This window comes from Ammospiza caudacuta, chromosome 6 (assembly GCF_027887145.1).
Source record: "Ammospiza caudacuta isolate bAmmCau1 chromosome 6, bAmmCau1.pri, whole genome shotgun sequence".
NCBI lineage: Eukaryota > Metazoa > Chordata > Aves > Passeriformes > Passerellidae > Ammospiza > Ammospiza caudacuta.
The window spans coordinates 55,659,163-55,676,394 of NC_080598.1; the positions used below are offsets into that span (position 1 = coordinate 55,659,163).

General features: G+C 39.2%; 1 protein-coding gene across 4 annotated transcripts in view; it reads right to left on the reverse strand.

The window, feature by feature from the left end:
• Positions 1-17,232, reverse strand: part of CDC42BPB (CDC42 binding protein kinase beta) — a 91,025-nt gene that overhangs the window by 53,065 nt on the left and 20,728 nt on the right. For all 4 annotated transcript variants that reach the window (XM_058807732.1, XM_058807731.1, XM_058807730.1 and 1 more), the window contains exon 2: positions 9,494-9,585. In XM_058807732.1, coding sequence (XP_058663715.1) covers positions 9,494-9,585 — 92 coding nt within the window. The remainder of the gene's footprint in view (positions 1-9,493; positions 9,586-17,232) is intronic.

Consider the following 17,232-nt stretch of genomic DNA (forward strand, 5'->3'; position numbering starts at 1 on the left):
AATATTGAAAAAGATCCCTTCTTCCATAAAATACCTCAGTGTTTCCTTGAGTTACCTTTCTTTTACTTTCCTCATCAGGTGGCAGCATTTCTAAGTTTACTTTTGTCATATAATGCTTTGTCTCCTTCTGAGATGTTGCAGTGGAGGTTTTTTTTCTTACTTCTATATTAATCCTTCCTTCTCTGGCATACCTCAAATTCAGTTACAATAACCACACTGACCACTTTGTGAGATCAAACAGAGGCCTCTTATACTGTAGTTGTGCAAAGCATGCAAGATGTCTGGTTTTAAATATGATGGTTTTTATCCTACATTCCGATCCACATCTACTAATGTAAGGAAAAACCATTCATATGGTGTTCAGAGGTATTCCAAAGGACATAGATTTGTACACTGCTACAAATGCCTCCTTTAAGAACAAAAGCATTGTTTCTGTCTTCAGAGTTTAAAAGTTTAGTGGCTGAACAAGTGCTCATGTTATGCACAGATGAGGATTTAATGTTGGTTTTCACTCTCCATTTCTAAGCCTAATAGAATTTACACTGTATTAGTAGTTAAAAAAAAGAAGTATGCTAAGAATAATGAAAAGAAAAAATGTACAAGCAGAGGTATGATAAAACAGCTTCTCAAGAAGAAGATTTAATAACCTAAAATATTCCAGGCCTGGAAGAGGTAACAGCTATGACAGACACAGGAAACCATGAATGTCATGGAGAACATGAACAGAGAACAGTAATTTACCACTTCTCATAACACAAACATATAAAGCACCAAATTAAAAAAAAAAAAAAAAAAAAAGATAAGATTAAGGAAGTATTATTTTCACAAAAAAAGTTCTGGAACTCAGCCACAAGCTGCTGTGGCCATCTAAGTATTCAGAAAGTATTTAAACACAGACATACTTAATACCTGAGTAACACACACTGCAGTGTGGGCCTCAGGGACTACTGACCCCGAGTTAGAGGGGTGGGCTGGGGACTCCCTGAACCCTCAGCCACTGGAAACTCTGAGGATTCAGCTTTGCTCTGTTCTTGGATTTTTTTCTACACCTCTCTACCTGGCCAAAGGGGTGGGACATGGGCTAACCAACCACCTTTAATGCCTGTGTCAAACTAAGGAAATTAAAACTTATTCCCAATTTGCATGTCATAATGCCAGACTACAGTACAGAATCGGGGGGGGCAAATGCTCAACAATCACAAAGTAGTCTGGTAGATATTTAAGTGATTCTCTTTTACTAAGTCTTTAAAATGTGACAAGAAAAAATTGCAGGTGCAAGGGTCCCCCCAGCACTGCAAGCCCCCTTCAGTGTGTATGGATTGATCACCATCTGATTTGATTAGCATCACCATGACTTGTCATGCTCAAGACTGAGGCAACAGGAAAACTGCAATAAAGCTCAGGTATGTTTCCTCAAGGATTTCAGAAAGCCTAATGAATCCTAGTGCCTTCACTTCAACCCAAGTTTTGACATATTTATGTAAAAAAAAAAGTAAGACAAGTAAAGCATAACTGAGATCCATCTATGGTAACTACAACTCACAACACCCCATCAGATTTGTTTTGCTTCTGCCATCCATTTCTTTGCCATATTTTGTGTCTCAAAGCTCTGTTTAACTTGCTGTGCAATAAAATAAAATAAAGAACCAATATAGCTAAAGTAGCTTTCTAGACTTCAGCAAGAGTTAGTATTTTGCTTCTTGAATTGTTTTATAGGGGTATTTTGCTATGTTTTGATCCTTAAAACCCACTCAATACTGACATTTAGGGCTGCACTGTGCAAAGCCATCCCAGGCCAAGTTCCACCTTTCCCAGTGTTCCAATGAAATCTGCAGGGTGCAAATCTGAGCCAAATCATCCTCTACAGACAAGACAGAACTTCCCAGCACTGTACTGTGCCCTCTGAGTGACACGATCATCATTAGTAAGCAGCATCAAGTTACAAATTTTATTTTATGTAAATGGTAAGTATGGTGCAATAAAGTGCAGAAATCATTTAAACATAAGACTGGCTTCCAGAAAACAATTAAGACAACTAACAAATCCTTCTTGAAACTCATGCTGGCATTTATTTCAAAGCAAAGACAAAAAAAACTCACTAGGACACTAGTCATGCTCATGGCACCTTAAACTTTCAGGTAAAATTTCTCTTTAAGGACTGGACTTACAGGAATAAGGTGAAACTGGACTGCAAAATGTTCTCAGCTGAAGAGGAACACAGACTTATAGGTGATAATACTTGTGCAAACAGCTCATAATGGCAGGTAGTTAAGAAAAAAGGCAAACTGAATCTGGAATTCACAGGCAGACACACACCACTGGGGATGGGTAAACATTACTGCCTTGCAATACAAACTCACTGGAAACTCCACACACAGCCACACCTCAGAAAAATAAACTTCATCTGGAGCAGGTGTTTAAGAGGACAGTTGAGGTGATCAAGAAACTAAAGAGCCTCTCATGCTAGTGTGGGAATAGAAAAAGCCTTACTTGCTGAAAAAAAGAAAAAATAAAGTGTACATTATTGTTATTATTCAAGGCCAGGGTGGATGGGGTTCAGATCAACCTGGTCTAGTGAAAGGTGCCCCTGGCCCATGGCAGAGGGGCTGGAACAAGATGATCTTTAAAGCCCCTTCCAACCAAAACCATTCTATGATTCTATCTAAAAATAAAATTGGAAGGAATGGCATCAATAAAAGTGGATGATAAAAAAATCTCCTTAGTCTAACAGACAATAAAATTACATGGATAAAACAGTATAAAATGCCATGAATTAACCTTTGATGGGAACTTGGAAAGGCTTTAGACATTTGATGAGAGATTTTAGTCAAGCCTTTCAACTGGGAGAAGAGACAAAATGTCATTTCAGATGTAAACAATTTACCCATAATGTCTTATTACCAGATTTATAATTGAATATTACATTCATTTCCTTTGGCTAAAGCTTGTTCATGCCACATTTACTCTACTATTTCTGTCTCATGCTATTGATACCCTGCACACCAGCTACTGCAAAAACACTGCAGCAACTACTTTATCCTCCTGACACTTTCAGATAGGAAAAAGTCTTTGATATATAGCTCATTAGCTGACAGTTTTAATACTGCATCTTTGAGGAAAAACTGGTCTGGGCTGCTCCATCAGGTTTTTTTAATGTCTATTTTACATATAAATTTAAAAACCAGAGTGTCTTTTGATAGAGTTCATATGCCATGGTGCAGATTTCCAAAGCAAAATCAGATTTTTTTTGAGCATGCAGTGTATATCTTCATGTTGTGCAAATAAGAAATCCCTTACAAGTCCCAGACAAAAAGACTGCAGAAGAAGAATAAAGGCCCCAAATAGCACCTAAGCTGTTCCTCAGGGCCAGGGGGTTTGCAGAGACAAATGTCTGCTCCCACAGCAGCACCACAATGAACTGTGTGTGTCTCTGGCTCCTTGCAACCTGCCTGTCTCCATAGTTACTTGGGGCTGCCACACAAACACACACCGAGCTGGGGAGGACTGAGATAGCAACCAGCTCTTTTGAAGCATTTTCAAAACAAAGCAGCTTCTTTCTTCATCCATTTCCATAGCAGAAAATAGCTTGCTTTGATTTAATTTTCTTTTTTCAAAAAGAGCATATTAAAGAAAAGCAGAGCTAATTAAATACTTCTTTTGCATCGTATTCTGAAGGCTTTGACTCTTTGAATAGTTGAATGAAAAGTGTCATATGTGGTGTGCAATAATTTGGAATTCTGTTAATCTACAGTGTAGGAAGGTATGGTCCCTGCTGGGCATCTAACAGCAACTACCAAAGCTCTGAATAGGTGACACAGCCTTAATTGCAGTCCACAGGCTCCCTGTGCCCCAGGTTAATTTCTAGAAGTACATCAAAACACTGAACTCGGCACCCTACAGCTGTGATTACAAGGTGGAGAGGGCACAAAGAGCTCTGCCTCTCACTGCAGAGCAGACTGGCCACGGCAATGTCTGTTTTACATATTCCCTTCTGACTCTCATTGCAACCTCAGCCAGAATCTCTCTCATTAGAAACCATATCAGTGATCAGAACTGTGGTACACAGGGGATCAGCCCTATTCTCTCTCAGCCATTATTTTCTTCTGGAAACACATTTTTCTGTCTGTTGATCCCAGCTGAGACTGTGACTAAGCATCCCGAGTGGAGGTGACGTATTATTACCAAACACTACACAGATCAAGTCTGTGCACAACAGCACTTACATGAGAAGGTATTTCTAATCCATCCAGAACAGTAATACTTAGGTGGGGCACATTAAGAGTTTTAGTTATTTTTGTGCTAAGCAAGACCAAGCAGTTCCACCCTTCTGCTGGAAACACAGTAAGTATTGCTCATTCAAGAAATCCTTGCTAACAAACAAGGGAAGGAAGACAATTGTTTCAGTCCCACACTGCCAAATTTCCAGGAGATGCCAGCCACATTATACAATCCAAGTTCTCAAACAAGGTGCATTTTGACTCATTCTTCCTTCAACAACTGCTCTTTGACTGGAGTGTGTTATCTACAGCAGTGTGCCTAAATGGTCATTTACACAAAATGAGGACATGTGACATTAAAGACATACAAGAACATTTCTGAGGGCAGATGAACCTTGCAAAGAAGCACATGCAAGTGTTTAGAGCCACAGTCCCCATGTACAGCATCCTCTTCCTATCCCTCTCAGCTTGCTGTAAGCACAATTGCTCCCAGTTCATTTGGCATGTGCAGCCAAACACCAAGCACACAGAGAGCACTTCTCAGGCTGGCCTGAGGTTCCCAGGAAGCACAATCCCACCAAGGCCAGGTCCTCAGGACATCCTTTCATTTCACATAACGGTCCATGGTGTTTCTAGATGAAAGGAACAGTCAGGCACAGGCAAACTTCAAACCACAGCTCGACTGCTTTTTGGTTTCTTTGTTGTTTTGGTGTGGTTTTCTAAAGGTTGAAAATCTGAAAGAGTTTTGCATTCTATGCTGATATTCCTTAAATCTCCTAAAGACTGTATTTTCACTTCTGTGTAGTTTGCAAAAGTGATTTTCACTCTTGTGTAGTTTGTGTATTTTCTGTGTAGTTTGCAAAATACTTCATGCTACACAAAATACTCTTTCTTGTCTACAAACACAGCCTTCTGCAGTCATTTAATTAATAGAAACCAAAATTTAGATAACAGAAAACCATTTTACTACTGAATTTATTTCAGGGGGCTTTTCACTTATTATTAGTTTTGCTCCATGTGAAGGTTGTCCCTATGTACAAGAGGTACCTGCCTGTATGACCCAGAAAATGAAAAACTAAAAGTAACACTGGGGCACTCATGAAAATGCTCCACCCAGCTGGGTATGGGTATATACCCAGGCAAATACAGCCTAGAGATGAGGAAGAACCATGAGCACTTTATCCTCCTTCTAGCATTTCAAATTATAAACTATTCTGTCATACACTCAAAAAACACATAAAACATGTTACAAAAAACTTAGTTAGAAGTCGGTTATAAGTTTAACTAACTAATTAACTATTTCTTCCTAACTATGAAACTTCTGAAAAAATAAGCGACATTTTCAAGCCAGTGACTTCCTGAGTCAGAGCCCTACATGCTGCTGTAAGGAATATTCAGACATTCAGTTTTCCCTGATTGCAAAGTGGATGGCTTCCTTTATGTGAAAGGAGAAGTCCAGGTGGCTACAGAGGAAATTTCTAGGCTCTAAGCTAGGCTGTTTCTCCCGTAGCACAATAACAACAATTTAAGAAACATTTTTCTCTTGCTTTCTCAGACATGCCATGCTACAAGAACTTTCATTAAGGTGGTTTTGCATTGAGTTTTGTTCTCATACTGCTGGAGAAAGTGTGAAAAACCAAGCTGAGTTCTGCAAGGAGAAAGAAAGAAAAAGGTACTGACATGCTAGTACAGATGTGTTCTGGTGATTATATCAACCTGCCTTAGATACTGATTTTGCAGTTGTGTTCACAGGGATAAAAGCTCCCATGTGCTCTCAATCCTCTTTTTGGTCAAATACCATGTTTCCTTCCTTGGCTTGCATCTTTTCTGGCAAAAACTGACCACTGATCCTGACTAATAACTAATATCATGCTTTTATTTTGTTGGAACTGTATTTCTTCAAAGCTACTGATTTATGCAAAAGTTTTTTAGGAAGAATAAAGCCCCTGGCACTCTCCAAAAAAATCCAAAGAAGCTAAACTGAGAAGAATGGAATTTAATTTTCATCCTTTTTGATGTCTACCTTGTTTAGCTGTTCAGTATTTAAATTAAACTACTTCATTCTGACAGGAATCTGTTTAGTTTAATTCTGAATAATTTCTTTATATATTTAAACAAATATTTTATAGGTATTCTTAAAATGTATTTTTAGCACATAAAGCCCATCAAGTAATTTCCAACATAGTTCTCATGTATGTATGAAAGTATTATGGAAAAATTACTCACAACTCCTCCATTCATCTTTCTCAAGTGTTGTTTTACACAAGTCAGATGCCATCAGTTCCTTTCAAGAAACTACATTTCATTTTCTTATTATGGAATGTCAACTTTTACATAATTACTATTTTATAATGCCTATAAAATCTGGCAGTTATAGCAGTGTGGTATATGCAAGGGTCAAAGGATTCTTTCATAAGCAAAAAGCACAAAATATTCTGTGACAAGAGGGATTAAAGTATAATGAACTTAAAATCAATGATTCCTGTATAATTTAAACTGATCAAAAGTTTCAAGCTGCTGCAACTATAAATTAAAACTTTTCTAGATAAGAGATGAACAAGATTTGATATTGCCAGGTAACTGATAGCACTGACTCTGTGAGCACTCAGCTCCAACAGAAGGATGAAATTAAGATACCTTCTCATTTCACTTCTGTGAAATTTCATTTCCACTGGGGGGGATGGGATGTGTGGATTGCTTTTGTAAAGTTCCATACTTTTCCAAATGTAAGAGTATGAAACACATTGTTGATTCTGGCACTCCAAACACTATTAACACAAGTTTCCACTCAGCATTTGTATCTTTCATGCACCTTAAGACTTTGATCCAAAGCTAAGAAAGGTCATCTCAGCAAATATAAACTCAAGTCTCTTGAAATGCATATAAATACTTCATCTGCTGTTGTACTGAGATTTCCAGCTGGTCAATTCTTCAAGTAGAGAAGAGCATCTTTTGAAAAAGAACAGAACAAGCACTACGGAGAACAAGCCCTCCTTGAATATTGTACTGTGGGAAGGCATTCCCAACACTGACTCCATCTGCAAGTCACTATAAAGGGTTCCCATTCTTGATAGCCAAAGCAATCACAAGTCTAGTTCTGAAAAGATCCAGAAACCTTTTCTAATCCTGCCAAAAGACAAACTGCCAAAATGCTAATCTAAAATTCTTTAGATATCAGTGGTCACAGCCACTACAGCAAGTCATTTGGCACAGCAAGAGCAGAACAACATCAAAGCATCCTGTGCTGAGCCTTCCCATCTATACTGTATGCAGCTCAGGAATTTTGTTTCTGACTGTATCTACACTGATTTCCTGGACCAAACATGCTTTGAAGCTCTTAGGAAAGTCAAACCCAGCGATTGATTCTTATGCACTCCTTGGATCCAAAAGGCCATTTGGTGCACACCTGGAATGGAGGTTCTGGTTAGTTTCCTCCAGAAGAAACCCAGCTCATGGAGAGTAAAATTCTCATGCAGTAGGTGGGGGCATTCAAAACTGTGCCACTGCTTTGAACCAAAACCCCAACAGAGAGACAGACAGGTACCCACTACTGTCCTGATTCTTTAGGCCTTTTATCTACTTATAAACCTCCCTCCCTAGACTTCTTTTCTGGACTAAGTTTGTAGCTCTCAGTCCTCCCTTAGACTAACCAATATTTTTCCTATTATTGCTTTTTCCTGACAAACTTTTTACTGTAACTTTTTTTCCCTCTAAAATTTGTGTTCAAATAATACTAAAGTGAATCACTCAAATGAAATAAGTGATTTTCATGCAGTAGTTCCATTACTTTCAGATAACACTTCCTTTTTTGTAACAAATATTGCACTCATCAAGTTCAACATCCACTAGAAAGTGAACTTTTGTCTTACAGGGCAAGACATTATTGCTAATCTGGACATTTTATTAAAATGCTCCACTTCTTCAGCAGCTGTGTTCATGATGATTACATGTAAACCACATGTTACTGCATCATTAAATGATGGTACACATGAAGAGATATTCTTGAAACGTTAATTTCTGTCTTAGGTGTCCACTTTTCTCAAAAGCAGTTTCTGAAGTAGCTTAAAATTATGTGGATATAAAGTCATTACTACACCCACTACCAAGTGCATATGCACACAGAAACCTTGTTGTTTTCTGAACTCAGGTCAAGCAGGATCCTGGTGTTTCTCTAGCCAAGTTTCTGGTTGCCCTCTGCTACCCTGTCCCACATTCAAACCCTATATGAAAGAGTTTGAGGTGTCCAGAGCACACCAGGCTTGGAAGGAATGCCTGGCATGGCAGAATCCTGCTCTCTGTGGAGACAACAGGACATGGGGATCAGGAAGCTTGTCCTTAGCCACTGGCAGCAGAAGGTGCAGCTGAGTGCTCATGGGCTGAAATCAGCCACTAATGGCAGTCTCTGCATTTCACTTTTGTGTGGCACTACTTCAAAAAGGTTTCCTGAAAGAAATAGAAGGGATTTTTACTTCTAGAAATTCTCTAGTTAATCACCTTTTTTGCTGACAGCTATGACTTTAGTTACCCGTTCTTAAATGCTGAAAAGGTTGTCTTTGAGGTCCTCCCAAAGCCTTGGGTATCCTATGCCTGCTGTCTGTGAAGGCTTTTGCCAGTGGCAAGCCCTACCAGGCTTCTGTGATTGATGAGACTTTCATCAAATATATTAAGAAGTTAAGCTTCAGTCCAGGGTCCTGGGACTGGCGAGTCCTCAAAACACAAGGCGTTCCTATCATCCCAGCATGATTCAACTTGCTGTCCAAAAAACAGATCCAGCAGCCTTTGATCTTCAAAGATGACAGGGAACAGCCTTTGAGGCAGCCAAATGCGTCTTTCTGCATTACCAGATTGCTACAGAGACAGGCAGATGGGTGGAGCAGCCTCCACGCTCCTACCATAGCAGCAGCCCAGCTCTGTGTTAAATTAGAGCAGCAGTGAGCACTACATATGGCAAGTGGAGAAAGGATCCCAAATTCAGCTGTGCAGCTGCTAGGTGGGACCATCCTGCTCATTCAGTCATCCAAGAGACACTTGCTTGGCTACACTGAAGTCAGAAAGCCAGTCACAGAAATGGCACACCTGGACACTGAATAACCTGCTTCAAAGGGACCTTGCATTAGGTACCCAGCTATATCCCACATTTGGGAGTATTTTAGCACATCTGTGTGAATCTTTTGTCCTAAGGTCAACTGTAACAAGAAATCAGATGCACAAACGATGAAAGCTTTATATTACAACTGGAAAGCTTTATATTACAACTGAAAGTTAAAATCTCTTACCTCTCCAAATGCACCTCTTCCGATCACTTTTATAATTTCAAAGTCATCTCGATGGAGTTGCATTTCTTTTACCAACTTTGTAAATGGTTTTGCTGTTTAACAAAAAAGAAAAAAGAAAAGTCAATTACAAAGAGAAACATCGCAAGCCAACTCATAAACTGGAGGTCAAAAGTATTCATTGCACACCCAGAGCAATAGCAGTTTTTCAGTTTTTATTAAAACTACAGAGGGGGAAAAAAAGCTAATTACACTATTTAATTAACAATTTAAATTTTTTTAGAAGTTCAATTGCATGAATGCTTCTGCCTTGCTGCTAGTAAGAATATAGAGCAAAGTGGTCTTTCAGAAGGATTTCCCTCCCTTTCTTTAGGGTTTTGTGAATCAGTGAAGGACCACGTGAAAGGGAGAGCTCATTCATTACTGCTAAACCCTATGGACAATCTGTCCTACCCTGCAGGCACTAGATTAATTCTCTTCTAAGTGGAGTGCAGCTTTACTTTTTATTTCAGCTAGTACCATCTAAGGCTTTAACAACCCAATCTCAAGAGATAGCTGTCTCCACTCAACAGCAGCAAAACCATTTCCCACAAGATCTTTGGCTAATTTAAGGTTTTTACTTTGAACTGTCTTTTCTGCTAAGCAACATTCACCAGATCTCAATTAGACAAGTAGTGAAGGGCTACAGTCTAAAAAGATGTCCAGTGATTAACTAACTTACACTTATTTTGTTCTGGTGGTCCCACATTTCTCAAAATATTTGGTGGATAAATTCCACTATACCTGTAGATCCATCAGTTTTCTCCTCTCCAGATCCCATTCAGAATACTTCATTTATTTCATTATTGATCTGGTCTTCAGAGTAGTGACATGCTGTGGATCACTGTTTAGGTAGAATGTTTGTAACAAGTCACTACTCTGAAGACCAGATCAATAATGAAAACCAGTGGTGTAAGTGCAAGCAAACTGCACAAGGATGAGTTTGCACAAGCACAGCAGCAGTTCACTCTTCAAACTAAGCACACAAAGATTGCTGCTCTCCACCTCATCACAAACACTGTTAGACTAAAAAGACCAAAGTTTTCCAATACGTGTATTTTTTCTGAATAAAACATCACAGAACTACTACTTGTAATTCAGCCCAGACTCCTGTTTTTCCTCACCTTACATTATGATTAAGCTAATAAGTTATAAGCCAAACAGAATTCCTGCAAGAGGGGTCACTACCTTAACGGTGTATTTCAAATGCTAACACAAAGAAATCAAACCTTACAACCACACAGAGGTACAGGAGTCTGAACTGGAAACTGAAAATTTCATTATGAAGTCTAACCAAAAATGCCTGAAAACCTCTCAGCAAAAAACCATTAACTGCTAAAATAATGAAGAAACAGCTGTGCTGAAGAACAGACATGCTGCTGCTTTCTATTTAGGAGGGTGTTACTGAAAAGGCTTCCTCCAGAAGTAATACCCCTTTCTCTGAGGGTTTCTTGTCTATCCAAAGTATGAAATTTAAAGAATGAGACACTGCTAGATTTTCTGCTAGACTCCCTATTTCAGCCGGGCAGAAATGCCAATCACACTTTCCTCACCACAAGGTCACTGAGGCTATGACCTGAAACCCAAAATAATTTCCACTGAAGCTCCCCAGCACCACCACCTCAAACCAGTTAGAGATCTGTACCAGTCAGTCAGACACCTGTACAAGCACAGCACACAGCTGTCAGCACTGGTATTATCAACTGTTTTGCAAGGTTCTCCCACCTCCTTCCCATCAAATGAGCACAGATGGAGGAAACACAACTGCAGACAAGAAACAAACATGCAAGTTCCCCTACTAAGGGTTTGCTACTACAGAATGCTGGTCATTGAACTAACTTTGCAGAACAGCTTCTGTTACTAAAATTCAAGGGGAAATGAAATCTAGTATTTATTTCTAGAGGACACTAGCCCAATAATAATTTTTGCTGTAAATAAATAGCAAATTTTAGCAATAGTTCTACTAAGTAAACCGAATATCAAAACTAGAGAATCACAGAATGGTTTGGGTTGAAAGGGACCTTTAAGATCATCTAGTTCCAAATCCCTCTGCCATGGGCAAGCACCTTCCACAAGACCAGGTTGTTCAGAGTCCCATCCAACCTGGCCTTGAACACTTCCAGGGATGGAGCATCCACAACTTCTCTGGGCAATAAAATAATTGCTTTAAGTATTAAAAGCTCTGCTGCTGTAAATTGATCACAAGCAACTTTCAAAGCCAGGAGACACAAACCTAGTAAGTTCAAGCTGTCCTTACACTCAAAAAACTCCCCCAACCCTTATATCTTACATTTCTGCTGACTGGTGACAAAATATTTTATTATTTCATGTACAAATTTCTTGGAAATTTGGAAGTGCACTCACTTGGAAGTGCATCAAACTTCACACCACTAAAACTGGAATTCAGTTTAGAAATGTGTAAAGTTGTTTAAGAGCAAGTTAGTTTGATTCGTTTTGTATTTTAGTATTAATAAATACGTATTGAGCAGAGCATATACTTAAGTTTCAGTAAACAGAAGAAATAGGGAAGGGCATTATTGCCATCTTTCTAGAAATTGTATTCTTGAAGAAGGAAGGATGAGCAGCCCATATTTTCTTGACCAACATTTTTGATAAAATGAGTCCTACAAGAGTCCTAGGTTGGTCCTCCTTTTTTCAACTCAACTCGTCAACTGAAGCACTGGTTAATAAAATCACTGGTTTAACATATGTAAATTAAAATAAATATTCACTCCAAGAAGGAAGCTACTGCTTTTACAAACCATTAGTGCACTTAACTAATGTTTGCTTTTAGTATTTAGTAGGTGCTGGTGTTCAGAAATACTGCAGCTTCAGTGGTCTCTGTCTTAGAAAGCACTAAACACGAACATTTGAATGTACAGAAAAATTTTAAACTTGGCAGGACTTCCCCTGAACTGGAAAAATTCTGAGTCTTTGTCAAGAATCTAAGATTCCTTAAAAGTAAATTTAACTTGAAACTAAAACTGGGTGTCAAGAGAATCAAATGATCACAGAGACTACAAGAGCAGTTACAGAACAGATCAGAGCTCAGGAGGCAAGAGACCAGTAATTTATTTAAACTGATATATCCTTTATTGGCATTTGAAGTAGAATCCTGTTTACACCAGGATGTGAACTGCTGCATTTAAGTACTGGATTCCACAATTTCTATCTCTTAGTAAGTTAAATAAAAGAAATATTTCCAGTTTGCATTCCTGCAGTTGTTAAAGGAGGCTGCTGTTCCTCAACTGTAAATATGCTGATCAGTAGCATGCACAGAACTGGCAAAACTGAGTGAGGAGAAACTTGCACCAAAAAGCACCAGAGGCAGACTGTGCTTGCCAGAACAATGCCAAGTGATTTATCACTACCTAACTGGTAAAGAGAGATACAGCTTCTCCCTTTACATACCACTATTTGATAAACAGGGAACTCAAACCAAACTTATCTCCATATACTGGAATGAATAATTACTTTTGATCCTAATACTGAAGGCAGAACTTATGATCTGGAGCTGATTTAATCCTTAATGAAAATATTTCATCCTGGCAAATACAAGCATTAGCTGTACTGGGGGTTTTGTTGGCAGTGATTACTGAATTTTGTTATATATACACACTGTTGTCAGGGTAACATTAGCTGCAAGTAATTGTAAGAGTTTGTTTATTCATGACTGTGAGGATGTAAGAAGAATTTGGGATAGAAATTCCATGAGCAGTATCTTTGTATGCACCATTGCCTTTTCTCTCAAGCTGATTTTGCATTATTGTACTTGATGTTGTTTGGAAGAAGGGTGTTTTCTGTAACGCCAGGCAAGGAAAAAAACCAAACCCAAACAACCAATTTTCAGAAGCCAAGTAATGTATGCTCTGAAGAAAATAATACAAAACAGTAACAGTTGATGTTTTGATTCATAATGAGAAGTGAAATGCCAGCATTTATTTCCTCATTGAAAACCAGGGTACATGTGAAAGACATAATTCTCCACACACCAATTCTATTCTGATCATATTCTCCTCTTCAACTGATAGATGGATGTTTTGTTTACACAAAAAGAAAATATAAATTTTAATAAGTTGAAAATATAATTTAAATGTTTTACTCACAGGTAAATAGGTTTGTAATATAGGTTTGAGAGCTGGTGCATCTACACTGCAGTCAGAGTGTATTATGCCACCTAATAGAAAATACTTGGAGGCAGTTTCAGAATGACTGAAAGCTGCAGGAAATGCCAGCAGAGATGATCTGACACAGCAGACTGGGCTCTCTGCACTGCTAACCCAGGAATGGGTGCATGCTGGCCTCATATGTCCCATTTCCTCTCATTTCTGAAAGCAGGTCAGGGAAGGATGCCAGTGTTGTCAACATCACCCTCAAAAAGTAACAGGTCAACTCTTCCCACCTGCAATGTGGTTAAAAATGAGAAGTGTCAAGGTATGTTTTGAATTTCAGCTTTCTGTTCATACTCTGGATCACTGGATTTATGTCAATAATTTACCATCTGGAATCACAAAAACTAACACCCTTACACTGCAATGGGCAAAAGACAACCCAATGGATTATGATCCCTGCTGCTTCGGTGGTGGAGTTACCCCAGGATTCTTATTTGAGGACTCATCCAAATTTTGTTGGCCAGTACAAATTTCCAGAAATTCACAAAAATCGCTTAGCTGAAGCTGCCAAATATTCAAGAACACCTGATGTTTTGTATCACTGGCAGCTCCAAGTTTTAAACAAATGTGACCATGGAAAGAAAATAATAGGGACTCACAATTCATGTTGAAAGGGACTAGCTGGTCTCTAATCCAATCTCCTGCCCAAATCACAGTCAAGACTGATTTCAGACCAGGTTACTCATGGTTCTGTCTGGTCAGGTTTCAAAAACTTCCAAGGATGGAGACTCCATGGGCTCTGTGGACAACCTATTTATATAACAGACTGCCTACACCAGACAGTTTCACAGTTGATGTTGTAAGTGATTTGGGGTTTAAGTCGTTATATAACATGATAACAACATTCAGGTGGATCTACCCTGAAGGTATGTCCAAACTGTCTGGTCAGACACAAGTTCATCTGCCACCATGCTCCCTTTATCTCCTCATTCCCTCTACAAAACATTGTGGTAGGAAACTATGTGAATTGCAAAATATTAATGTCAGGGAAAAACAAAATGACGCAGATAACTGTCAGTGGAGCCACACTCCTACCAGGCAGATCCAGTATTTTAAGATGTTTTCTTTGGAGGAAGAACATAAATGAGCAGCAAATTTTACCATTTCCCTCAGCCATCCCTCAACTTACATTCTAGAAATCAAGTAACTTGTGTGCCCTTTGTGCACCCTTTTCAAAGAAACAGCACTCCTATGATATTGCTACTAAACAGCAGGCTGGCAGGTTTAACAAGTCAGTGCTTGTACACATGTCTTGGGAGATACCCACACCCAGATAGCCTCAACCTGCTTACTAAGGTGATAAATACCTGTTACAACCCACACTTGAGTTTTAAAGAAGTACAATCCTCTTGTATCAGATTGTGAAATTTCCCCTGCATTTTAGAAATGCAAATTTTTTTTATTCTTCCATTCTATGCTGACTCCAGTTTTAATTTTTCCAAATATAGATCCTTGCTTCTCTTTTCCTGTGCTGACCTGTTTCCTCTTACTGTCTACCTCTGTGAATGCTTTTTTTCAGTCTGGTTTCCTAAGGAAATAAGGTATGAGTGATCACACTGTTGGGCATTCTGAAGCCATTCCTCTCTCCCAGTACCTTTTGATCCCAATAAAGTCCCTTCATACCCCCTTTACCAAATTTCTCTGAAGTTGTCCAAAGACACAAAGTTGCTACAAGTTTTATTTTAAAAATGGCAGCGAATAGGAGACACCCATGGTATCACTTCTGCCAAGGGAAAGGCAGCAGCAGGAATAAAGCAGGCACCTGCTCAGCTGGCAGCCAGCACACACCCGGGTGCAAGGCAGACATTCCTCACTGGCCACAGCCATGCAGGGACAGTGGGACAATGCTGCACAGAAGAGGGAATAAAGGAAGTGTGCAGCAGAAAAGAGAAGCTCATACTGTGGGAAGGGCAGGTGGTTATTCCACTGAGCCCAATGAAGTTGATAAATACAAATCTACGGAAGACAAATTTCACCAAAGTTCTGCTGTTTACATGTCAAGGTGACACATTCTGTGTTCTCTGACACATTTGCTGCTGGGCCTTTGGCTTCTGCCATGCCCTCCCCTCCTGTTTTTACAAAGTACATACACACATTTCAGTTACTCTGCCTCTTGCCCAATGTTCCAATCCTTCATCGCCCATCAACATCCACTGGACCAATGCAGTTCAAGACTCTTGGTTATCACAATGACACAAACTCCACTGGCTTTAAAACCAGAGAAGCACAACCTGGATACCTCTTACAGGGCCTGCAGACCTTGCAGAACAGCCTGTTGCTACAACACTGCTCCACACACTGTCAAAATCCTCTTCATTCCCTGAACAAAGTCAGCCAGTCTTACAGTGGCTGGCACTGTTCTCTTATAACAGTATCACTGGCATTTACTAAAATTTACTAAAATGCCAGTAGAAACACATACATGAACACAATAGCAAGAATGTCTGAGTATTCTTGGTTTTTCAAGACAGAAGATGGAAACCAATTATAAAGTTAAATGTCAAACTGTTAGTCTTTATTTGGTATATAAATGCTTAAAAAGCCTTCAAGCTTTCTGAAGAACTGTTGCACAGAGGTATCCATTTGCAGCCAGTTATGGATTTTGATTCATTTTATGAAAGTTTTTTGACAAACATAAAAGAGCATCTGAGCACCTTCAATCAGGTACTGCTGACACTAACAGAACTCTGAATTTGGTAATATTTGGATTCAATAATTACATGCAAAACCCCTCAAAAGTTTAAAAGGATAAAAACATTAATTTTAGGCATAAACCGAGTGTTTGTAGCTTCTGCATCTTGCTCCATAACCAGCTTTATCAGTTACAGAAGAACTGATTCTGGCATTTGGCATTTGTACACTACTCTGTGATAACTGCATGAAACATTTATCACCAAGCTAAAGGCTAATGGCATTGGGAAATGCTTTCAAGAAAAATATCAAGTAGTAGTTCTGATGTTGATCCTATTAGTGTTGCTAAATTTGCCAGCAGAAGAGCATGGCATTTACCTCGAAACATCATCTGTGTTCACTGTTATTCTTTTTGTGTGGCAAGCCCCAAAAGCAAGTGCCACACAAGGACTCAATCAGCAGCAATATGCCAGCTCAGTGATGAATGTTACCACAAACACTTCATAGCTGGCTATCTGCCTGCCCAGCCCATTCACTGCTTTCTGTGCTTACAATGAAAGGATGATACTCAAGGTTTGTACAGACAGGCACTGAGGAACACACAGATGGTTTCCAGTAGTCCAAGTGACAAAACAATTTAACTCCTGCCAAGGCCACTGTGTGTCTTTGAGAACTAAACAGAAACAGAGTTCTAGCAGGTGAGAGGAAGTAAGGGTTGGCTCACACATCCAAAGAAACCCACCAAATGACTATCTGCTGTACTCACACATATGCAAGACCTTTCTTTGCCAAAGGAAAAATAATAGGTAAAATAAAAACCACATGCCAATCAGACCATGGCGTGTGCTAGTACTACAAGGGATGCAAGTACAAGGAGAGGATGCTTGCATCAATATCAGA